We start from the raw sequence: 26,525 nt of genomic DNA, 5'->3' as shown, positions 1-26,525 counted from the left end.
TGTCCATGTTTTTAATAGCATCTGGTAGTTATGGCTGTAGAAACACTCAGATGTTCTACTACAGTGTTTGTATTGGATTTTTTTTCACCTCATATTTTATATTTGTTTACTTGAGCTATGGCACATCTCAACTTCATTGAACTGCTGTAATGACTGCGTCTTGGTGTTGTTTATACAGTTCAATTACTGGCCAGCAGTAATGGAAGGCTTTTTGTTTCTTTATTGATAAGCGGACACACTCCTGTATGTTGCTTTGTTCCATCATTACATAAGCTCCTCATCATAGCTGATATTTAATCTGTTATATCTTCCTAAAATGGGTAAATCAAAACATTTTCTTGAGGCCTAACTTCAGTATACCATTAACTCCTGTAGATGTACATGCAGTGGGCTTGTTAGGGAGTTTGTAAAGCATAGCCAAGGAGGTCCTGTTAGCCTGCGTGGCTGATCACATGAATCGAATGGGTTTAATCTAAACTACAATAACATAAAACAAGTAGGCCTATAAATAACTTCAGTTTGAATCTAATGAGCGCTGTTGGTGAAAATGTCAGGAATAAAATCTCTATGATTGCAATCAATAGACAACATATGATTGTACACATTTATAATATAACAATGATGTTTTCACAATCACAAATTTCTTTCATTCTTTTTTTTTTTTTTTTAATTGGTCGGTTACTCTGATGTACATAAACATACCGATACAGTCTCAAGTATACAATAAAAAAAACAATTAAAAATGGACGATCAGGTGAAAAAGATTACACATTGCACATTCAGGCAAATAACAAAATTTACACTGTAATACAGAGGATCAAGAGAGGTTGTTAATGTGGCACCAGAGAGGTGTCCATATCTGCCAAAAGTCATTAGACTTTTGGTGTATGTCATAAGTGAGTTTCTCCAGTGGAAGTAATATGGACATTTGAGACAACCATAATATGGACATTTGAGACAACCAGATTTATTTCATTCTTAAAGTTGTACAAGATGTTTGAGAGCCCCTATTTTTTTTTTTTTAGAAATGAAATGATAGTCTTACAACAAATATTAATAAGGATGCATGTTGGATGCATTTTGTAGTCAGCGGTTTCAGCTTGAGCTATGGTGGTGTAAGGGACGGTGGCATCAGGCACTTTTAATTTAGATTGTACAAAATAACTAAAAACACCAAGCAAAGGACACAGCTACACCACAGAAACAGGTTAAAAGCAAAAGGTTTATCAGGCTTTCATACTAGCAGCCAATAAACCAGCAAGCAACCTTTCATTTTCTGTCTAAGTGTGCAGTACAGAGCTGGGATTCCTCTGAGAGCAGCAAGCAACAAGCAGCACTTGAATCAGGAGCCATGCAGATTATATAAGACTCACCACAGCAACAAACCAAAAAGATTTTTCAACCTCAACTAAAAAGTTTGTTTCCCATCTCAGTTGACAGTCACATTGGATACAATGTAAGTGATTGGCTTCCCTAGACAAAACTAATGGCCCAAAGTTCTCCCATCAAATCTCTGTTCATACATTTTCACTTTGTACTTGTGTTTATTCAATATAAATTGAATATATATATATATATATATATATATATATATATATATATATATATATATATATATATATATATATATATATAGTGGAAAAAGCAGATTGGTGTAGTCGTGGTTATTACCTGACAAAATCTAGGGAAGTGATAGTACATACTGTGTTGGCTTACAGTGTACAATAAGGAATTTGAAACATAGCTTCAGTCTTTATTTGTTAGACAGGTGCTAGAGGTCTTGCTAGATTGGACTCCACCTTTGAATTGGACAAAATTCATAACCCTAACCCACCTATGAATTTGACAAAAAAACAAAACAAAAAAAAAACAGGCTGCTAAACTAAAAAAAAAAAAAAAAATTTTAACTGAGTTATTTGGACTGAGTTTTATAGGATGGTGCCAGATTTCTGTGCCAGTGTGACATTTGGGTGGAAATTAGAAAGAGGTCCTGCTAGCATATATCCCATCAGTGCTGTATTCGTCATGTTACTGCATTCTCCCAGTTGTGTCCTTGCTTGTTCACATTCAGGTAGCAAAGTCTCCTATGGCACAACAGCTAGCAAACCAGAGAACTTGAGGTCTAGCTAGGGCTGAAACGATTAGTCGACATTGTCGACAATAAAAAATTGTCGACAAATATCTTTGTTGTCGAGTAGTCGTTTGTTCTCACGTGTCCTAATGTAAGGGCCTGCAATATCGCGATTTGACCGCTACGGCGCTGTAGCGCCAGAGTGTAATGCAGCCCTAACAAATGCGGTAGAAGAGAACTTTTAAAAGAAGCGCAAATTATGACGGAGTGCAAGCGAATGCGAACAAGCAAGGTGTGGGAAAGTTTTACAAAACTTCCAACCAAAAATGCAGTTGTGTGCAATACATGCAAGGCATGGAAGCACAACGTGCATGCTCGAGCACTTGAAAAGGAAACATCCTGGCACAAGAGGAGGCTGGCCTTTCTTCATTTTAATTCAGCACTTATTTGAAAATCCAAAAAAGGCCAGTGCAGAAAGGACACTGTTACATACTGCTTTTCATTAAACTGAACACTTGTTTTACAAATGAAGCTCTTAATACTGCTGCCAAGAGATGTTTACATTCAAACATATATATATTTTTTTGTCTGTAATGCAGCTGATTCATTTGTGTAAATTTTTATTTTTTTTTAATTAAAAGATAACAGAATATTTAAACAGTGCTTAAAAAGAGAATGACCTGTTTAGTTGGCTCAAAGTTCATTAAAACAACCATTTCAAAAGCTGAAGTGATTTTCTTTTTTTATATTATAGTTAGAATATGTATAACTCAATGTTTTAACTAATTGAAAAAGCTGAATAATCATTCAAAACTTACTGATTAGTCGTCAATGACATTGACAATAATCGATGATTAGTCGATTAATCGTTCTAATCGTTAGATTAATCGATTATCAAAATAATCGTTTGTTGCAGCCCTAGGTCTAGCACAGTATATGCTTGCAGATACATTAAGCCAGCCACTGCATGTTGTACAGTAATTGCTGGCTTTGCAGTGTCAGGAAAGATGAACACACTTGGAGAATGGAGAAAGACTGCCATTACCAATCACGTTCTGCCAGGATTCCCAGTCATGGATACTGTGGACTTGTTGGAATTCATCTGTTTGTTTTTGGCCTTTCACTATTTACCAGGAAACGCCAATTTTTGTGTTGGTCCTGTATGGGGTAGTGGTGGCTCAATGGTTAATAAAATCTTTATCTTCTTATTCTTCTTCTTCTTCTTCTTATAACTCTTCTTCTTATAACTCTTCTTCTTCTTATAACTCTTCTTATTATAACGTTTCTCCTCGAAAGGCGAAATTTCAGTGATTTCAAAGATAAGTGTTAACAGACAACTTTTGCTTCTTAAAACAAAATTTTGCTATTTTAATGAGAAATCCTATGTACTGTAGGAGCAGTGGAGAAAGCAAATACTGGATTCAAGTTCCAGAATACATTGCAGTTATACTTCACAGTTGCACTAAATTACAGCAAAATATCTATTTGGCTAGTTAATGATCAATGAGATGATTAGCATGAATATTGAAGAGTATCTTTTATACAGATGTAGGTTTATAAGACATTTGTTGCCATCAAGCTTGTTTCTGGAGTCTTGCAGACCTTAAAGTCTAATTGTAAAGGAAAGCTTTTGTCATATACAGTGCTGTGGAAGTTAATACATGAGCTATTTATTAGTCAGAAAGTACTGTGTGCTGTATTAATGATAAAAAGCTCCACCTCAATACCCTTTGCTATATGACTCAATGTCCAAGCAATGTAGAATATTAATTGAAGCAAATTTATCATTTAGAATGCAGCTGGAGCTTTTAGGGCCATTATTATAGTGAAGCAAACACAGTCATTCCCATTCAAATCACTGTTTCTCACCAACATGTATAAATGCTCACAAAACACTGACACATTGTTAAACCCCATATAAACACACATGGGGCTAATTATTATTTTGCTTTTAAAAGCATGATCAGTAAGTGGGAAACAAAGTTTGGTTACTATTTCCATTGCCAGTCTAAAAACCTCTTATTAAACAGAGAGGATCATACTATACTGGTATCTTGTTCATGAAAGATTGCACCCAATTATCTTATGTTTTTGGGCTGACCATCCTTTTGCCTGAGTGCTGTATCTCAATAACATGTGTTTGGATGTTTGTAGGTTTTATCTGAATTAACATTGTAAACAGCAGATGAAATGATTACCCAACACTTAGGAATCGATCCAAACAGTGTCCAGTTCACAACAAGTGACACAGACGCATGTCTGAAATCATTATTTTTTTTCCCAATAGCGTTCTTCATGTGAGAAGTATATAGTAAGGGTTTTTGTCACAAGAAGGACTAGACTTTGTGGTGGTGAAGGTATTCCCAACTATGTTGTTGATTCGTTTGGCTTGTTTTAGGTAAGATGTCAATAACAGAATATGTTTCTCCCAACAGAAAAATAGTAAGAAAAGCAAGAAGTTACAAAGGGCCATTAGGATTTTAAAAGAATGTTACTAGAACTTTAAACCATTAATACAATCTTTTGCATTTAAATTGGTATTAGCACCTTGATCTTTTCTTTATTGATATCATATAATAAATAATATAGCACTTTTGTGTGTATCCATTTTTTCTCGCTCAACAGGCAGTTTCCCAGATGCTGATGGCTTACCTTTCCCGTCTCTCAGCAATTGCTGATAACAAGATAAACTGTGGGCCAGTTCTTACATGGATGGAGGTATTACACTGACACTATCTCACTGCTCTGCTCATATCAGTGGAAGAGTTAGACCTGCTGCACACTGTTAAATGGGCACCATCAATGAAATCTTAAGGATTTATTACCTTTCAGTTAAAGAGCCTTGAATTTTGCAGCAAAGCCGACTTCCACATTTCTAATGAGCTGACATATCCTTTTTTTTCTTCAGGTTGACAACAAAGGGAATCGTCTGCTGGTGCACGAAGAGTCCTCCATCAATGTCCCAGCCATTGCAGCTGCCCATGTCATTAAGCGATACATCGCCCAGGCAGCCGATGAGCTGTCGTTTGAGGTGAGCATGAAGACAATAAGCTTATTCAAATGTAGTGAAGCTGAACTGAAAACCTGTCTATAGATATGATTGCCAAGACAACTCTAATTCCTTTGAAGCCATTAGTACTGACATAAACGGCTCTTGTTCATCTCTTTCAGGTTGGAGACATTGTATCCGTGATTGACATGCCTCCTAAAGAGGATACTACATGGTGGAGAGGGAAGCACGGGTTCCAGGTATGTTGTTTGCAGATGTAGATACACAATGTGACATCAGGTGTACACGATTTTCCTTATATCCTGCATCTGATTGGAGTATTGATCCTGAAATTTGTTGGTGTATGAGCATGTCTGAAAGTTAATTATTAATGTTTTTGTCTCATCTGTTACATCTGTACTTGAGACAAATGAAATCTCATTGTACTTTTAGTGTTTTTATGGCTGACATGGTAGTACAGCAGGTAGCAGGATGTTTAGTTAAGATACTAGTAGGATTCTGCAGTCACACAAGGGAAAATGAAAATAAATGCACTTGCAATGATGGGAGAAACTAAAGCTACTGATAAGTTTAATTTGCAGAAAATACTCATTCTGACTGACTGGTACTGATCTGTTTGTCTTTATATTTAGACAACGTATAAGTTAAAATATATAAACATTACAAATGCTGTGTATCTATGTTGGATTGTAATCATAACTATGTAAGCTAATCTTATAATAATGCTTTGCTTTAGTATCAAATAAAAGTGGTTTAATTTGTAAGAAAGCTAAAGAAAATTATACATTTAACAGCAGTTAAATAACTTTACCCATAGTGGGGAAAAAAAGAAAGAAAGAAAATCCTCTGATTGTATAAGTTGATATAATCAGTGTATAGCTGAGTGGAGTGTAATTCCGCCGGAGCAGAGCGTGGCTTCCTTTAAGATCTGTTTCGATCACTCAGCGTCACACACTCAATATACTGGTTTGACAAACTGCAAAATAGGTCTAAGGTTATGAAGTTCAAACATTGTTTTAGTCAAGTTGCAAACTTTTCAATTAATAAAATGAATTACCAGAAGGTCAATTGAAAATATAATAATTTTTATCTTTACTACCGTAATTGAGCTACAACGGTACAAACGGAACCAAATATTCTACAGAGAAATTTCATGTCTGAGCGGGATTCGAGCCGACTTTGTTTTAGCAGTGATTGTGAGTGGTACATGAGCAGTGTGTTTGTTTGGTCCATGAGTGGTTGAGCAGAACACACACACGCCTGGAGCAGAATATTATTTGAAGCGTCACACCACTCTGCTTTGCTCACAAAATCTGAATATAAATAATTGCTTCCAAAATGGACAATATTATAACAACATATTTTCTGAAAATATGGTAAGCTATTAGATTTCTTTTACATAAAGTGATCATTTATTTTTAAGAATTGTACTCTACATTATGGACTGGCTTAATTTGACAGCTCTTTGTCCGTTAGTCAGCATCTGTCTGCAGAGAATGATCCTTAAAGCTACACCAGCTGTCACACACAGGGTTTAAAGAGGACATTCACATATACAGATAATGGGATGAAGGGTAAGAAGTAAGGTTATGCTAGGACTAATGCCAGGGTTAGATAAAGGACTTTCTTTTCGACAAGGCTGGTGCTAATGCTGTGATTGCAGTGCAAAATTGCAAAATTCATCATAAACAAGCTCTACCTTTGATGTGTAATTGCAGTGAATAGAATTATCTAGATTATAACTGGCAGCTGACTGTCTGTTTTGCTGAACTTTGGATCCTCCCGTGTGTCTTGTATCTAAATCTGTGGTGGGTAGCTCAGTAGGGACAGAAGGAGGTTCAGCGTGTTGTTATTGTTAGAACATGCAGAAAGAGTGAATTCACTCATATTTTTTTCCAGTTCTTTGGCGTGAAAATGAAAACAGTGCTGTAATTCTTGGAGTGAATTCATTCTTCACTGAAGTATTGGGGTTATGAGACGAAGTAGGGCCCAGTTGATATAAAACCTCTGGACTGATTTTAATGGCGTAATCATAATGTTTATAGCCTTTCTCAACACTGCGTCAAATGTTCAAACAAATCCTTGTGGTTCTAAAAGTCTGTCATTTAATAAAAATTTACCATTGATAGTTTGAAGAAATGTACAGATGACTGATTAAAGATTAAAGGAGAAAATGGTGGCTTATTTTGTTGCTAGCATGGTTTTGGGCCGCTTATAAATTCTTTTGCAATAATTGTTCCCCAAGTACAATTTTAGAAACCTCTGCAATCGAAGCCAAGAAATATTGAAACAGTTTTGGCTGCTTCTGGTGGCTCAGCACCTTACTAACACACTGCGTTGCTTCTTTATGTATTCTCAATCATCTTTATACCTCTGTATGATTTCAATAGAACTAAAAGCTACTGAAATACTGACCATCGTCTCTCCACTGTAACATTAACAGTTCATGAAAAGTGCTAGGAATGAAAAAAGTGGTTAGGAATGACAGGGAAGTTCCCACAGTGCACTTGTTTTTGTTTACTTATGAGTCATGAACATTGAGTGGTGTGGTTTGCACGTATTTTTATTGGCACACAATGCTTGTGAAACATGTTCAGATTTTGGGTGAACTCCACTGCAGCTTTATCTAGTATATTAAGCTTAAACACTAACACAACAGATTTGGATGAGACTACAAATCCCAGAGATACTCTAGTAATAATTCCTTTACTTCACATCCACATGTAAAATTAATTCAATCTGAGTAATGCTGAAGTTTAAAAAAATAGTTTTGGACAGTAGGGTAATGTAATTATTACACAATAGTAACTTAGTATTGGCCAAATTTTTTATTGAATTTTGACTTATGGTTTTGTGACCTATAATAAGATCATTCAGTAAAATTACCTAACACACATAAATGTGGAAATCTTATCCCATCTAAATAGTGCATAAGTCGACGTTTGAATCCTTTAAAAGCTAAGCTTAATTATTTTGTTTTGTATTTGTGATTATATTGCATTATTTGTGGCTTTAATTTTTTTACGATAATAGTTAGCTGTTCTATTCTGTTTTGGTGTGATGACACTTCTGTGAATCAGAGATGCAGAATGTGTGATGCTAATGCCTGTGTTTCCCTCCGTCACAATCAGTTTTTTCCCTCTCTTTAGGTTGGCTTCTTTCCCAGTGAGTGCGTGGAGCTGATTAACGACAAGGTCCCTCAGTCTGTCACCAATTCAGTGCCAAAACCAGGTACCAATATATATATATATATATATACAAGCAAACACAGATGCAGAATAAGAGTGTTTATCATGTACCAGCCCTTATTTACCCTTCGTTGTGCTCCTCACCTGCACAGAATTTCATAAAATCAGATTGGAAGCAAAACAAGCAGAATGTCAGTCATGTGAGTGTGATTTCGAGCTTACACACCATGTAAATCCTGTTTATGCAGGACGCACATATGATGTTAAAGCAGGTGGGTTGTGTGTTTATGGTGGATGAGAGTGATTATGAAGAGAGAACAGGGCTGTGAAGTAGTCATGTGACATGTTGGAGCAACCATGCAGCAGGCGTGTGTGAGTGAACAGGAGCAAATGCCGAAAGGAGACACTGGATAACATCTGAATGTGTGGAAGAGACCCTGAACACTACTTTGTGTCTTTAATTGAAGAGAAATGTATATTTGTTTTAATTCAGGTGGAATATTTTTCGCTTTCTTTGACAGCTCGGGTTTTGAAACCGTTGACGAACTGAGTGGGAGAGATGTGAAGTCTTTCAAGCGTACGGGCCATCTGCTGCGCACGTGTTAATATGGGCTCAGCCTAAGCTGTCTCTACCATCTACAGTGTTTTCCAGCAGTCATTTTATTTGCGATGATTTTGATCTTATGCTTTACACATTTGTACAGTTGTTTCCACATATTCAGTTACATTCAGGTTAATAGTTAAGAGCCTTCCAAATGGCTCAGCATGAATGTGTTCACTGGATTGTCAGGAGATCACAACCTTGACTCTAACTGGTACTTTATGGGTTTGTGAGCTCATATGTGTACATCTATTGCAAATTGAAAATCATAGGAGTCATGCGATGCTGCTGGACCCAGATAATACCTGATTTTGTGTTTGGAACATTAGTGGAACAAAATAGTGAAGATTTTTCTAATAGGATGTTAAAATTAGAGCCAAGTTGTTCAGTTGCTGGATGCTCCCTCAGGCCAAGAGAATTCTATTGATTTCCAAAACAGATCACTTGAATCACTGCAGTGAAGAGAGACTGCTGGATAAACACTAACTCTGGGGTCTGTAGCACATGTTTTATCTCAACTTTTATTAAATAATACACAATTTATAGTGCAATTAATGCATGGCACAAGTCTTCAAAAAATCATCTGAGGGTCTTAGAGATTTTTTAAGCCAGTGTTTAATACTCATACAGGGCTGAATACTCAGATGTGGAAAGTTTTTGTTTACCAAACAGAAAGGCTTACCAGCTAGCTAGCTAGCTTACCAAGCCTTACATTACCACACGCGCAACTTCTGTTGTAAAAATGTAAAAATGTTTTAGGAACATCAATTCACACTACATTTGTTATTGTTAGTCACAATGAAATGTTCTCTAAAGTGCATGCAGAGTTGTCATTAGAGCTCTGCTATACTGCAGCAACATTAAATCATGCTGGATATACTCAGCTTGTGGATATCTTTGTTCGTCTGTCTTCAGTCACTGCTCTATTGTAATCACATTTCAGTTGTTATCGCACTGCTGTCTTTCTCTTCTATGTTGCACTGCACTGACTGCTACTTGTTAATCATGTTAATGAATGTTACCTTAATAACAGCAATCCCCAACCAGCTCCACCCCACCTGCAAAAAACAACAACAAAAAAACACCTGTCAGAATGCAAAATGACTCATCAATATTAATACAGTTCTTCAATAAAGGGAAATATATTTTATAAAGCATGAAGCTGACCATAGTGCCAGAAAGCTCTGAAACACCAGTTTTGATCTCATGGGCACTTTAGGAAAACAGCTACGCAGCCAAGCACTACAAATTTGAACCAAATAAATGTCATGAATAATGCAAGTGTGAAATGGAGGGTTTCAAACACTAACGTTTACTGGGTGAATAATGAAATTTGTCATGTTTAGAGTGGACACAGATCACGCTCAGTCAACTTTACATCATGCTTTGGGCTGAATGCTCTGCCAAGTCCTCTGGAGAGCTTTCTGACAGCGCAGACCTTTCACTACACATCTGTCCACTTCTTTGTGCCTCACATCACTTATTACAGTCCTGAATTTGTGACTCATTATGACTTGACTATTCACTATGCTAGCTTTGGGTGGACAGAATACACATCCATACATTCTCTTGTGAGCACAGGAATGCAGTGCCACAGTATGGGAAAGTCCTGGGAAAAAAAAGCTAAAACATGTTGATTGCGAAGGGCAACACGATACAGGCTGAACCTGAGGAAGGAACACGCTGCATGATTTCTGCGTTTTGCTTTTTACTTTATCGCTTGCATGTTTGCTGATATCTTTGTGATATCTGTATGTGATCTATGTTGATGATTTGCTTGAGTGTGTTGTAATCTCCTGTGCATGTGTAATGATGTATCACTGTGCCTCCCTCTGCCGCCCCCCCCCTCAGCGTCCCCCTGCTCTGCTCTGCGGCCAGCCTCCTGGAGTCTCTTCCCACCCTGTGCGTGCTGGTATTCTCCCCCACCGCCTCACTAATCTACACTATACATAGCCAATATACACTCTCTCTCTCTCTCTCTCTCTCCCTCTCTCTCTCTCTCTCTCTCTCTCTCATGTGCAAATGATTTACTTTACTGAGTGTTTTACATGTGCAAAGATTTTCACTAAGCCCTATGATTTTGGATAAACTGTTTACATTCACCCTAAACTGAGCACTTAAAAAATGAGCCAAGTAACACATGAACCAAATCTACATACATGCTGCATGTAATCGACGCTGCCATAATCATTTGAAAACTGTTTAGATTAAGCATTACAAATGTTAATTGGATGATCATCACAACTCCATTTCAGTATCATTTAAAAAAAAAAAGGCAACAGTAGCTTCTTCTGGAGAGGTTTTGTTCTGCTTGCCAAGTGATCAGCTTGCATTGTGATAAAGAATATGGAATAAGATGAACTAGTCATGAAAAAACCTATAAATAGGTCACATATTAATCAAGTTCATTTTTATATATTGTAGAAAAAAAGAAAATTGTTCATTTCATTAATTGTATAGAGATTTCATTTATATCAGCCTGAATTGCTCAGTTTTCAAATTGTACTTTAAAATGAAGCTCCAATTATATATATATATATATATATATATATATATATATATATATATATATATATATATAGTCAAATTATATTAAAAAAAAAAACATCTTTCTCTATATTATAATCAATATAATTAGCCACCAGCTTTATCAAGCTCTCTAACTATAAGCTCTCTCCATAATTGTAATGTGTTTTTGTTTAAGGCTATTTTATTGCTCCAGCTTGTTTATTATCAAGCTCTCTGAAGCACTGTAAAACATTGCCTAATAGACAGGGTATGCAGAAGGAAATATTTTCCAAGTTAAGAAGAAGGCAAAGGCAGCTGTTGTTCCCGTGTTCTCTAACAGGCTCGACTACTTCTCTCTTCTCCCGCATGCAGATTTGGAGATGGAGAGTGTAAAGCAGGACAGTGCATTGGCACCCGACCCATTAAACCCCTACAGACTGAGCTCAGGTAGACAAAATTGTTCCTCTGTGTTCTTAATCACCGACTAACCCCTAAATTCACTGCCGTGTCTCTCCGCATGTCGCTGTCTCACTCTGAATCATCAATTCTTTATGAATACTGGCACTTTTGGTGTGTCTAATTTGACTCCTCACTACTTTTCAATGTGTAGTATTTACCTGAATTCTCATTATTTAACAAATAGCAGCGTACCTAACTCAGTTTGTAACTTCCTCTTAATTTTCAACCTGTTCTCTTTAATTACACTTGCTTTCATAATCACATTGTGTTTTTTAAAAGTATGTGTTTTGAATTTTTTTTTAAATGTTTATTGATGTAGATTCAACAGTTAAGATCATCATTCACTCCTAATCTAGCTTACTTCTGATTATTATATCCATTGTTATAGCACCGTTTTTTAAACGTCTGGTAGAATGACATTGTTTTCACTTTCACATATCTAATTTACTCAGCCCTGTTAAAGCAGGGCTATAAAATCATTCCGGCTTGGACAATATGAATGAATTACAGTCTCTTTACAGTGACTGCAATCCCACATTGTTCTAGGCTACATTCTGTATTTAAAACTCAGCCTTTCTTCAGCAGCCATCTCTTAACTGCTTGTGAAGCACTGACATCATATGAATCATTCATTTATTTACTTAAGGCTTATGTCTTGAGTTAATGATTAAGCAAATAGTTTTCTTTGCCTGGTTAGAATGAACTTATGGCAGATCTTAGAATGGGCTCATGTACAGATATGCACTTCACATAATTTTTTGTTGTATTTAAGACATTTCTAAAGTAATGGGTGCCTTTCAAGTTAATGACTTAAATGTAAAATAAACCATTGAATTTTAATCTCAACATTGTCACCCTTAATATACTTCTACTCTAGTCTCCAGAGCATATTTTGCTGCCTTTAACCACATCCTATTTACCGGGGTAGAACTAAGAAATGTATATTACTCATAACCATTGATTTTCAACACAAAAGAGACAAGTGGTTGGTTACTGAAATAAGTCAACTAATAGTTTCAGAAGACAGCTTTGCCAGGAAATAGCAAATTGACAAGCAGAATAAAACCAGCAAGCTTTTGATATGTCTATAATGGTCATAAAATTATGTCTTTGTATTGATTGCAAGTCGTCAGATAAGTTGGTCTGGTGTGTTTTTGCAAACAGAGCTTCCTGAAAAGCTTACTAAAAGAGCCAAAGAGTTAAGTATGGAACCCCATTTAGAATAAGTTTAGCCTTCAGTCATAGCAGGTGCTAATCCAGATGTAGTTTATCTCTCTCTGGATCTGTAACTTCCTGGTGAGGCACCAATGTCTTCCTCTCACAAGAGCAAAGGGCAGCTGGCTCGGTTAACAAGCCAAGACAGCTGAGTTTACGAGACATGTAGTAATAACTGTCTTCTTTCTTTCTCTGAGGCATTGTCCATTTCCTGCCTGACCTGTCCCCAATGTGCATGTGAAGTAAAAGCTTACACTGTGTACAGACCTCTGATGTGAACATTTGGAACTGTGTGAATTGGGAAAATGGATCAGAGACTCAAGTGTTGCATGCTGCATGCGCGCGCACACACACACACATACTCGCTTTCTACTCGCACTGTTCTTTTGCTGAATGAATATACTGCTTAGACTGGTTATTGGATGGTATTAAATTTGGTTTAATATTTAAACTGCATTTAAATGGTATATAGATTTAGTGTTCTTTACTCCACTGATACTGTAAACACTATAAAACATGTTTTAGTGCTTGAATTGTTTCTGAGGAGTTTGTTTTATTACGCATTCTGATAAATAATGAGAGTAATTTCCAATTTGCAAATTGATAGACTTTGGCCAATATTTCAACACTATAATATTCCATTACAAGAAATGTGTAAGGGTCTTGAGTGCCAACCTTTTGATTTAACAAATGCCTACAGGTATTTTGTGCATGCATGGGCATATTTCTTATACTATAGTGAGGGACAAATGTCTGCACAACATTTGGAAAATCTGACAGTCTTGGCCTTGACTGGTCCAAAAAAATGGAGGGACAAAAAAAGTTGTAAAACGTTTTTGGTTATTGAGGTTAAGGTTAGGATTTGCTGTAGGCATAACATTAATTAACTGCATTAATAATTATGTCAGTGGAGCGAGACTAAGACAAAAATCTGTATTGGAGTGAGATGGTGGAAGGAGCAGTAGTTTCTATCCTGCACATCAAATTATTTTGACATTTGTCAGATATTATTTTGTATGCAGTTTGTTTGTATCAATCTAGTTGTGTGTAAATATTTTTGTAGGGCAAACCAAACTAAATATCCCACTCCAAATCCAAAGTTCAGAAACATTTCCATAATGCCAAGCGCCTTAATTACCTGCAGATTTGCATTTACAGACACCCACAAAACTATAAAAGACAAAGCTCACAGATATTGAGTGACAAAATGACATACTGAGTGACAAAATGACAAAAAGTGAAAGAGCATGTGGTGTTTCCCCTTTTCCTTCCTTTATAACCCCATTTACTGAATGCCGTTGAATGTCCTAATCGAATGGATAGTTTTATTTACCTTCATTTATGAATTTATTTTGATTGCCTTTACAGATTATTAATATGAAACAAGTTTATTTTTCATTACAATGTGTGTATAGTTAAAATAATAGCATGATATAAACTTGACAGTACATTTAAAGTAACTCTTCTCTATTTTTTTCTCATTCTACTAAATAAATAAACATACAGTTTCAATATGATTATTGATTGATAATATCAATCAATATGATTTTAAACTAGATGTTAAAGAAAAAGTCAAAATCGAAAGTGTCGGTTCTTCAGTAACGATTCACTCATCCTAAACCGGCTCATTCAGAATGCAAAGCAGTTCGACTATTAGCATAGAGTAGATGTAATGACTGTAGGTTGCGTAACATGTGTATGGATAATAAATACATTTCTCACATGGAATGTATTTTTCGCTGAGTTTAAACGTGTACTTCACCGACGTGAGAGCGAGTCGGTTCACTTCACTCGCTTCGTATCGGTTACTGGTTTTGGTGGCTGAAAGCTGATCCGGGAGGCAGGACAACTGTGAAGGAAAATGTGAGGGGTAAAAGCTCACTGAGGGGATTTTTTTTTTCTTCCCCAAGACGCTCGCGCTGTGTGAGCTGAGTGAGGAAAAGTGAAGGGAGTGTGCGCGTGACGCGATGACGGTTTGAATTAGCTCGTGCTGCCGACTCGATAATAGAAACTAACTGACGTTCAGCTCTCAGACGTCCTTCAGTTCACTCAGTTCGCTGTCGGAATGAAAGTAGCTTTACACGCGAAGTTAAGTCACTGTTCTCGTTTGTCTTCCTGAGGTAAGGATTTATTAAGTTATTTACACTGTAGACACGAATACTGAGTTCATCTGGGTGGGTTTTTGAGGGGATTTTAACGACTTGATAAAGATTTCTCTGTAGTCAATTACGCTTGTATATTATTTACATTATTAAATTGTTTTGGATTAATAATGACATCAACATGGAGTATGTCTAAAGTCTAAAAGTATTACCTGGGATTGGCTGCAGAGAGAGAGACAGGGAGAGAGAGACAGACAGACGGAGAGAGAGAGAGAGACAGGGAGAGAGAGACAGACAGAGGGAGAGAGAGAGAGAGAGACAGGGAGAGAGAGACAGACGGAGAGAGAGAGAGAGAGAGAGAGAGACAGACGGAGGGAGAGACAGACGGAGAGAGAGAGAGACAGACGGAGGGAGAGACAGACAGACAGACGGAGAGAGAGAGAGAGACAGGGAGAGAGAGACAGACGGAGAGAGAGAGAGAGACAGGGAGAGAGAGACAGACGGAGAGAGAGAGACAGACGGAGGGAGAGACAGACAGACAGACGGAGAGAGAGACAGACAGACGGAGAGAGGGAGGGAGGGAGAGACAGAGGGGCAGACAGACAGATACACAGAAAGCGAGAGACAGAAAGAGATACACAGAGAGAGAGAGAGACAGGGAGAGGGAGGGAGGGAGAGACAGGGGCAGACAGACAGATACACAGAAAGCGAGAGACAGAAAGAGATACACAGAGAGAGAGAGAGACAGGGAGAGGGAGGGAGGGAGAGACAGAGGGGCAGACAGACAGAGATACACAGAAAGCGAGAGACAGAGAGAGAGAGAGACACCGTACGAGAGCTGCATGTTTATTCACCCTGATGTACCTTTTCTCTATAGAACATTAAAATCTGGCTCATATTTATATTACATGAGTTAAGTTCAGGTGGTTTCAAACTGATAACAGGTGAAAACAGTGAAATATCAATTGACTCCAACTACAATATATACGTCTTATTTTCACTCCAGCTCTCTAAACTAACTACCACACTATACCTTTCCTTATCACAGCTTTGGTACCATCAAGAGTACATCTTTTCACTGGAAATGTATAGTTTAAAGGATAATTAAATGTACACTTGTGGTCCCTAAGGTCCATTTAAGTACCATAAGACTTTGGTGTGTGTATATATACTAAAGTATAAATAAAGTATAAGGATTTGGTGAACGTTGAGTTGGACTAGGTTGGGGACCCGTCTTCATTTCTGTACTTTATGGGCATTTAGTGTTCATAATTCTTCTCTATTTAATGTTAAAATAGAGTTAAAAACTTAACTCTTAAATCTTAAAAACTGATTTCTACCACAAACATTAATAAAAATGTTTTTTTTAATACAATGAAAAATGTGTATTTGGTCTACTGTGTTCAGACTTAACTGTTAGTGAATATACACAGTGGTTAACAGGTGTCTTGTCTGAAGGACTAATTTGCATAATAAATCAGGTCATTTATTCATAAAGCAGTGTGAAACTGAGACTCTGTCTCACCTTATTTCTGTGTTCTCCATTTAACTTTTGTATCCCATTTTTACACTTGCAGTCTTATGGGCTTATAAACATAAGCGCTGTGATATTTATTATTGTGTCAGAATTGTCATATGTCTGCGTCTCCTCAGCCAGGATTAGGTACAGTCTGGAACAGGACGACACACACAAACACACACACTTTATCTATAGCTTGCATGTATAAATGCATGTGTGTTTGTCTAGGTAGTCTGTGAAAGATGTGTGAATCCCATATTTATGGCTCTGCTGGCTCTTAAAAAAGTAGGACAGGAAATGCCTGGTTTGTTTTACATTTCAGCTTTTGATGGGCAAATTCTTTGCAGATCAGGTGTCTGCTTAAGTGTCAGAGTTGCTTTGTGATATTGCCATAACAGTAAAAAGAATTTCAATAAAGATCATAAGCACATTTCTGTTTTGTCCATTGAGGTTTTATGTCATTCCCTTAAAGGGAAAATGCCAGCATTAAGCACATTCTGTGTTTATATACTGAAATATTTTTTATGTATTCAGCAATTCTGGTAAATTCAAATTCATTGTTGGAATCAGTATTTTTTTGTTGTTCTTGTGCAAAGCTAGTTGCACAAGTTGTTTGTCATGCCGATGTCACCATTGCAGTTACAGTGGTATTTAATTGGAGAAAAAAAAATTTAAATATCATAAAAACATGGAATAAATCAGAAATCTTGTGTATAAATAGTGGAGACTTGGAGTGGAGACTCGATTTGGCAAGTTGTAGACCTTCAAGATAATAAACGATAAATGATGGAGCTGGAGGTAACTATCATGACAGTTGACATTTTGGAAGCTGATCTGCTTGAGCTGATTGTACAGTTTGTGAGGTGATTGAGATGGACAGACCTAAGGACTAACCAGATCAAGAGCCAGAAGCTAAACCTCACTGAACCACTATCCAAAGGTAGTCATACAGCATTGTAGGAAACTGTTAGCCATCATGAAAATGAATAATGTTGATAAAGGAAGGTTAATGAGAAAAAGTAACAAGAAATCAACCTAGAATTTCATTACAAAAAATAAATCTTGGACACACTTGAAAGTCACATGGTAATATAAAGATTAATTTGCAAGTCATTCTGGAGTTTCCTATCTTGTTAAAGTAGGTTTGTATGGAATGACTTTGAATTGTCTCTAAACTCCATCTGATTTTTCTTTCATTCTCTGTTATATATCTGTTATATTTATAACCATTACTTTATTTATGAAAGTCAACACAGTTTGTTGACTTTTATTTAGTGTGTTCTCAAATGTTTCCCATGTTATTTAACGACTAACTAAGTGACTTTGGCTTCTCTACCCTTTTAATGTAGCTTTAATCAGGGTGCTAATAATTCTAGATCTGACTGGTCTAAAATGACATGTTCAGTTGTACTTTAGAGGAGATGGTGTATAACGAGAATTGTTCTGCTAATTGTTTGGCATCCTGTGTTACAATGTGTTGGTATACTTCACACTCAGTGGTGTGAATCCATCATATGTTCGCAGCAGTTATCTCAGCAGCTCCAGCTGCTCACGATCTTCCTATTTTCAGCAACAGCTGATTTTTTATGATCCAAACACCTTCCAGATCCAGACAGATTTTTGGATCATTCATGGAATGTTTTCTGTATTCAAAACAAAATGGAGCCAAGAAGGTCTTATAGACTGAATTTGTTGAGTGAGCTTCAAAAAAACATCTGGGAATGTGAAAATAAGGAGTCCCAAACAGTTTGAGTCCCAAACAGACTAGTTTGTGTTGAGTTTGGTTGTGATTCAGAAAGATTGTTTGTGTTTTCTGTGGTATTTCTTTGTTCATGATTCCCCTGGTCCCTTTTTCCTCTGTTTACTCAGTGTTTCTCATTTGTTTTATATGGCCCAGGCTGCAAGATTTAATATGCATGGCAATGACAGTCCGCACTTAATGTGAGTGAATGCTGTACAGCTGACTGACTCGAATGAAACCTAGCATTACCTCATTGCTGCTTCAAGAATAAAAGAGTGCGAAGCCTTATTCACTTATTAATGAGTCTAATATTGAGAAATGGCAGCTTGATGGCCAAACCATGTACAGTACCATGTAGGTCATTTCATGATTGAGCCCCTGAGAGCATTTAGTAATGCTGGAGACCTTGTTTGGTAGGATGTTGGAGCATGTGAGCTGCTGGTTCTTCATGATCATTTGGCCTGATATGACTTTACATCATGAATTTAGAGAGTGGGATGTGGACCACTCCACCCAGTATTGCCTTGGAAGTTGTACAATAACTAACTTATGCCTAAACAATATAAAAGTGGAAATATGAAGTGTCCCCATTAAAGAAATTTGGAACCACCATTATCTGATTGCACTAATTAATGAATGGCGTTTTGTTAGGTTTCACTAGTAAGGTATGAGTAGAGGATTTGAGAACTTATTTCTTGACAGAACATTAAAGAATACAGTTATGCTGAATTCTTTGTCCTGCTTTTACCCCAAGATTTTATAAATATTTATTTTGGTCCTATTGGTCCTGAACTGGTGTTTTATAAAATGTTATAAATATGGGAAATCTTATTTGTGTTAACATGGTGTAAACTGGTTCTCATGTGATGCTGTTGGATTTGAGAACAGGCTGCTCCATGGCTAAATTTCCTGAAGCAACAAAGACTTGTTAAAGACAGCACGTGTTTGTGAACAGTGCAGCGGTTTCCAGACTCTACACGGACTAAACAGGGTGCAGCGTGTGATAATCATATCTGTTTGTTGCAAAGTTATGACTGTGTTATTGGATGTTTACTGAATGGTATATGTTGTCATCATACTTTTGCTAGGCAGTGAGTTAAATTCAGGCTAGCAGACAAGACTGTAGCGATATCTTGCCATCACAAAAGAGGTTAAGATTTGTGATAGAACAATTATTTATATACCAAAGAAGTGTCATTATTTGTTGACTTTGTGCATACCACCAGGATGTTGAAGTTAATAGTTACCTTTGGTGGCAAAAGTATTGCTAATTGCTGGTTAATTATTTGCTATTTGCTGTCGGTATATAATAGTGTATATGGTCTCAAACTATCCTTCAGTATCCAAGAAGCACGGGAAGTTGATCACATTCCTGCGCACCTTCATGAAGTCCCGGCCCACAAAGCAGAAGCTGAAGCAGCGAGGGATCCTCAGAGAGAGGGTGTTCGGCTGTGACCTGGGAGAACACCTCCTCAACTCTGGCCACGATGGTGAGTCGTTAAAGTCCATTTTTCTTGTTCATTTGTCGGGTTAAATAGAGGCCACAGTGTCTGTCTTATGAAGGCCTTGGCTGGTTTCCAGCTTTGGTTTGTAAACTCTGTCTGTGTGGCCTGAAGACACGCTCAGTGACCCCCAGCAACCGTGCTGGCTGTGCCTGCTTGGCTTAGTTGCCATAGCAACTTAGTGCTTAAGAGGGTGTAAAGGTCAGCTTGAATTGGTTTAGGAAGGCAGTGTCTGGAGATTTCTCTTCTTCTGATTCAAAGCTCCCTGGCAGCCATCAACACTAGTCTATTTGTTTGACTCCAGAATCCACCTTGAGCTATTGCTGGTGCCTTTCAAACTATGCCACATCTTTGGCTTCCCAAAAATTCAAGGGTAAAAACAGTTCAAGGGTAAAAAATTCTGGTTGAATTCTCTTATGTGCTTGTTGATATTTGGACACTGTTCTTAAAATCACACATTTTATATACTATTTTATCCCAAAATGTCAACGTAAAGAACACCCACATTTTTTTCTCAGGAGATTAGATTGTTCATAGTAAAATGTTTTCAGTATTTTGAAATTTTATTGCTCATTATCATGTTTGGAGTTTAAAAACTGAAACTGCTCTCGGGTCAGTGTGATCTGACTTTTTATGGCTGAATTCACTGTAGAGTTCAGGGTTAACCCTTCACAACCTTTGAGATTATTTATGCTCTGTCTGTGTGCGTGCGTGTGTGTGTATGTGCGTGTGTTTGTGCTTGCGTGTGTGTTTGCGTGCGTGTGTGTGTGTACGTGCAGGCGTGCTCTTGTGTATGTATATGTAAAAGTTACAATATTCTGTTTTATAGAATGATGACCATGAACTCACTGAACAATTATTCTGAGAAAATACCACCAGCACATTATTGTAATTCTTCATTTTAGTAGTTATCCCAACATAATTAAAACAGAATGGCTTCATATATTTATGACTAGACTTCCCTTTAATGCCTCTAATTAAAAGTCCTCAACAGCGTATGCATTTGACAATGTTTACACCAAGTCCAAGAGAATGCAACATTCTTTCCTTATGGGAATGTATGTGTTGGTTTAGAAGTGGTTTTATCCTGCTTGAGAATTTTCAACTGCACTGTCAAGAATTCTGCTGAACAGCTGCTTCTGAGACTCTCTCATCACCAGGATATTTAATTTTTTTTTTAGGAAACAGGAGGCCAGGGCAGGGATGTCTATCTTCTGTGCTCCTGCTTGTCTTAAATGTTGAAAGGTTAAATAGGAGGCCAGACAGAAAAGAAATTTGTTTATTTTTATAATCATATCAGGACAGCATTCTGTAACCCTCACATTTAGTCACCCAGTTCTTTGTGTTTCTACTGTAATATCCAAAAGAATGACTTTCTTCATTTGCAAACATATCCAAACTAATATCATAAGCCTAAAATCATTTTATACACAGATTAAGTGCAGTTAAATATAGTCTACAACCCTGCAAGTGTTGTTGTGACATTGCCTGATACCAAGCAAAGTTACTTTTAACATTCCAAAGTTGATTATTCCTTTAAAAAGACTTTAAAAAAGTAAAGCCTAAAAGCACTGAAATTTTATTTAAAATTTATGAAAAGAATCTCTGTAAGCACTTTGTTACAGTCACGTTGCTTTGCAAAGTTAATCAGTACAAGAAAGACTTGAGCACAGAGTGATTTCACAGACTTGAGGACCGAGTAGATTTCTTGTTTCTCCATAAAATGACAAGCTATTAAATTTAACATTGCAGTAGTTGGCAAATGTTGTTATAACATCATTCAGATTGTGGAATTCAACATCAATGTGGTATCAATAGTGGTAATACTTTGCTGTTATTGATATATTTGTCTATTGCCATCCTGACCTGAAAGATCATGCATCAGGTGTATTATATTGCCCCTTATCTTCAGTGTTTGCACTCATTTCAACCCTTGTATCATTGTTTCCTCCTTTAACTCTATGAGCTTGGATTGTATTTTGCCTCACTTGTGTATCACTTTAAATAAAAGTATTTGCCAAATGAACAAATGCAATCGACATTGTATTTGTAAGGATATAAGTGTATTATCCAGAAACTGAACCAAGTCGTATTAAAACTCATGATGTGACCAACTCGTAATATCAATTCTTAGTCCCCCAGGTGCTTAAGAGCTGCACAGAGTTCATTGAGAAGCATGGAATTGTGGATGGAATGTATCGGCTCTCTGGGATCGCATCCAACATCCAGAAACTGCGGTATGTGTGAGAAAGTAATACACTGACCTAAAAATCAAGGGGGAAAGAGTACTTTAATAATTAAATTAAAATAAAAAAATCAATCAATCAAAATTCAAATCAATCAGCATGTGCTTTAATAGAAGATATGCATATGGCTTAATCTGAGTTGTTAAAAAGCAGTTAACATGGTCAATATCAATAGCAGTTTTACAGTTTTACGAGTGTAGAAATTTCAGAATTTATATAGGTTGATGAAGCTTATATGGGTTTATATATATATATATATATATATATATATATATATATATATATATATATATATATATATATATATATATATATGTATATATGTATGTATGTATGTATGTATGTATATATATATATATGTGTGTGTGTGTGTGTGTGTGTTATATATATGTGTATATATATATATGTATGTATGTGTATATATGTATGTGTGTGTGTATATATATATATATATATATATATATATATATATATGTGTGTGTATATATATATATGTATATATGTATATATGTATATGTGTGTGTGTGTGTGTGTGTGTGTGTGTGTGTGTGTGTGTGTGTGTGTGTATGTATATATATATAAACCTTCATAAATTAAGGTGTAATGTGCTTTTCTCTCCCCATTAGGCATGAATTTGATTCCGAGCAGATTCCAGATCTAACCAAAGATGTTTACATCCAGGATATCCACTGTGTGGGCTCACTGTGCAAGCTCTATTTCCGAGAGCTTCCCAACCCACTGCTCACCTACCAACTTTATGAGAAATTCTCGGTAAGCACGTCCTTAGTGGAGACAGCCATGATGGTAACAGCTCACACTTACACACATGAATGCAATTTAATGGTGAGTGTGGGTAGAGAGTATGTCCATTAAACAAAAAGGAATGGTCATGGTATTAATGCTTGTGTCACTGATCTACATATGCAAAATGTTGGGCTTTTATATTTTTATAGACAGGGCATGTGTAGATAGTTACAGGAACATTTACATCTGTAGAAACAAAGCATTCTGAAAATAAAAAGGCAGGGGTAATTCAAACACAAAGGTTTCTGCTGTTACTATGACAGCAATCACACATAGGTGACCATTAAAGGTGGGGTTGAGGCTTTTGCATTGTACACTTGGCCCAGCAGAGCAATGTGAAAATTGCACATAATGTTGGCTGCCCATGACTAAAGTGGGTGAAACAGGGTGATGATTCTAATATAAACATCACTGGACAATAGTGGCATTAATTTGTCTCACCTTAATTTTGTCTCCTTGTTTAGGAGGCTGTTTCAGCAGCTACAGATGAGGAGAGGCTAATCAAAATACATGATGTAATCCAGCAGCTGCCTCCTCCGCATTACAGGTCTGAAGAATGGGTACAGTGCCCTCTGCAGGCTGTGCTCACACTTTTGTTTCATCTACTGAAATTTAGAATTAATAATATTTTTTAATGATTACAGTATAGACATTGGAGAAGACTATCTGCAGAGTTGTGTTTGGTTTAAAATGTACAAATAGTACATACATTTGATTTCTTAAAATAGAAGAATATCAGGTTTATGTAGTATAGGTTGATTTGTTTAAATGATGACTTAATTGTAATGAAACTGTTTTTAGGACCCTGGAGTTTCTAATGAGGCATTTGTCACGACTAGCAGCATTTAGCTATGTGACCAACATGCATAGTAAGAATTTGGCCATTGTTTGGGCCCCCAACCTACTGAGGTAAGCTTTATTTTAAATCTTTGTAGAGTTTATATCCACTGTATGTTTTTTATTATTAAAATGCTAATTCTTTTGTAATCAGGTCTAAGCAGATTGAGTCTGCATGCTTTAGTGGAACAGCTGCCTTCATGGAAGTACGAATACAGTCAGTTGTGGTTGAGTTCATCCTGAACCATGTAGATGTTCTCTTCAGCCAAAAGCTAAGTTCACTGATCAGAGAAGGAGCTGGTATGTATAAACAAAGATGTTTCTTTTGAGATATTTGGATACTGAATTGATGAAATTCCAAATGATGTGTTCTGTTCTTTGTCTCTGTCTCGGCAGGTCACAACTCTTTGTCTCGTCCTAAATCACTACTAGTACCTTCACCTTCCACCAAACTACTTACATTAGAGGAAGCTCAGGCACGCACACAAGCCCAAATCAACTCTCCTGTGACTGCAGATAGCAAGTATATTGAAGTAGGAGAAGGTCCTGCTGCCTTACAGGGCAAATTCCACACAGTCATTGAATTCCCCACAGAAAGGTTTGCTGAATTACTGTTAAAATAAATATCTTCAAAAAAACTTTCTCCTGTAAGGTGTTGCTTTAGTCTGATCATGTGTAATGTAAGTTTGTTGTAAATGTTAATCTAAAGGTTATTCCGTTTTTTATAGAAAAAGACAGCCTATAAAATCAAAGAAGTCACCTGTTGGTAGTTGGCGGTCATTTTTTAACCTTGGCAAGTCTTCCTCTACGTCTAAGCGCAAATTGCACCGGAACCCAAGTGAACCTAATGAACTGAAAGCCATGGCATTAGGGGGAAGCAGAGGAGACACTGGCACTCTTCGATCTGCAAAGAGTGAGGAATCCCTCACTTCATTGCATAATGTTGAAGGTATTTCAATAATGCAGTTAAAGTGTTTTTTGTTTTTTTTTGTCTGTTATAAACCTTGGAGAGTCTTAAGTTATGTCTATTGTTTAATTCTAGGAGAGTCTAAAGTCTACCGGCCCCGCAGGCCACGCTCCAGTAGTGATGCCCTCTCCACATCCTTTAACGGTGACCTAATGGACAGCCGACAGCACTGCAATTCTTATGATAATATAGACCATGGAGATAGTGAGGGGGATGATGGGCCAATTTGTGTGCCAGCTCTTATTTCCCCGCCACGCTCTACTGATGACGTGGATTTGAGCCCCCCTGACATTGGCATGGCCACTTTGGACTTTGACCCTATGTCCTTCCAATGCAGTTTGCCTTTGGCAGAAAGCTCTGCCATTTCCCATGACACTGAAACTGTAAGTCTCAAGAGGAGTCCTGGCAGTGCCAGTGACTCAGAGCCTGTCTCGCCTGTCAGGCCGAAGATTACTAGTCTTCAGCAGTCTCCTGATCTCAGTCCAGCTTTTAGAAGTGTTTCTAACTCTTCTGAAAAAATTATGTACCAGTCTTCTGACAGCAGTGAAAGGTTTGCAGAGTTGCCACCCTTACATATATCTCAAACAACTGATACTTCCATAGTTAGTAAAGGATCAGAGAGCCCTGAGCACCAGCCATCTACAACTTCTCTGACACCTCACCAGGATTCTCCAGCCAAAGTTAGCATATTGTCTTTTAAATCCACTGATTTGCCTCTTAGCAAAGCTATTCATCTAGAGCTTCTATCTAAATCTGCTTCATGTGAGAATAAAGAGGCTTTAGGGATAGATGCATCACAACAAATCAATGCTCAGGAACAACCAGGTAAGAATGGTCAATCATAACACTTGTTTTAATTTTCTTGTTACACAGTCTTTATATTGTTAATTTATGATTCATTGGGATTTTTTGATTATTTGATATAGTAACTGCTTTGTTTTCAGAGGTAGTTTGGCAGGTTTTGCCCTTAACACTGTGCATGACCGCCCTAGAAGTAATTAAATTTTAGTTGATAGTGCTCACTTAATGTTTCCCCCTTTTTCCTATTCTTGATTAGCTTATCTCTCTTCAACCCTTTGTTTTGTTCCCTAGGAGCTGTATTTCTGGACTCACTAAACAGCACTGCTCCAGTCATCTCTGTGTCTCTACTTCCTCCTCCTCCCCAACCAAAGAACACTGCACGCATGCTGGCTTTAGCATTAGCTGAATCTGCTCAGGCTACCATTCTATCCCAGAGGGAATCCTCTGAACCCCCCACACCTGTTTCACCCATCAGGTCACAGGAGTTTCTGGAAGCCCATGACTGGCTACCCCCTCCCACCTATAAACTGCAGACTTCCCAAGAAGAAACGTCAGATGTGCCACTATTTCCTGCTACTTCCTCTTCATCTGCTCCCTGCACTCCAGCTGAAACACTAACCCAGTCTACCAGCATGCATCTTATAATAGATGAAAGTGAAAAGACTATGGCTGGCAATAGAGAGGACATTTTGGTGTCCTCAACTTCGGTGGCTCCCAGCAAAGGTGCTTCTCCTAGCCAACCTGTTCAACTTCCCCCCACACCTAATAGTCCAGAAAGGCAGCAGCCTTCTGTTGGCCAGACACCATCCAGCAATGAAACATGCAGCATCACCTTAGCAACCATCACATCCACTGATAGAAGAAAGGAACTTGTAGTCACACCACAAACAAGTTCTAAGGTGAGTTTTGAGATGCTTATCATTAAATAATTAGTATAAGGAAACATACAGTTTA

The 26,525-nt window shown here is 37.2% G+C and overlaps 1 protein-coding gene across 1 annotated transcript in view; it reads left to right on the top strand.

Moving 5' to 3' along the window:
• Nucleotides 1-26,525, top strand: part of arhgap32b (Rho GTPase activating protein 32b) — a 103,197-nt gene that overhangs the window by 72,299 nt on the left and 4,373 nt on the right. The window contains exons 8-23 of the mRNA XM_060890358.1: nt 4,697-4,789; nt 4,980-5,102; nt 5,243-5,320; nt 8,231-8,312; nt 10,722-10,772; nt 11,751-11,825; nt 19,755-19,904; nt 22,051-22,153; nt 22,789-22,933; nt 23,431-23,513; nt 23,768-23,875; nt 23,958-24,103; nt 24,200-24,401; nt 24,532-24,752; nt 24,846-25,595; nt 25,863-26,470. Coding sequence (XP_060746341.1) covers nt 4,697-4,789; nt 4,980-5,102; nt 5,243-5,320; nt 8,231-8,312; nt 10,722-10,772; nt 11,751-11,825; nt 19,755-19,904; nt 22,051-22,153; nt 22,789-22,933; nt 23,431-23,513; nt 23,768-23,875; nt 23,958-24,103; nt 24,200-24,401; nt 24,532-24,752; nt 24,846-25,595; nt 25,863-26,470 — 3,018 coding nt within the window. The remainder of the gene's footprint in view (nt 1-4,696; nt 4,790-4,979; nt 5,103-5,242; nt 5,321-8,230; nt 8,313-10,721; nt 10,773-11,750; nt 11,826-19,754; nt 19,905-22,050; nt 22,154-22,788; nt 22,934-23,430; nt 23,514-23,767; nt 23,876-23,957; nt 24,104-24,199; nt 24,402-24,531; nt 24,753-24,845; nt 25,596-25,862; nt 26,471-26,525) is intronic.

Source organism: Tachysurus vachellii, chromosome 17, assembly GCF_030014155.1.
Source record: "Tachysurus vachellii isolate PV-2020 chromosome 17, HZAU_Pvac_v1, whole genome shotgun sequence".
NCBI classification, from domain to species: Eukaryota; Metazoa; Chordata; class Actinopteri; order Siluriformes; family Bagridae; genus Tachysurus; species Tachysurus vachellii.
The sequence above is the reverse complement of the archived record's forward strand: the minus strand, read 5'-3'. Positions and strand labels throughout refer to the sequence as shown.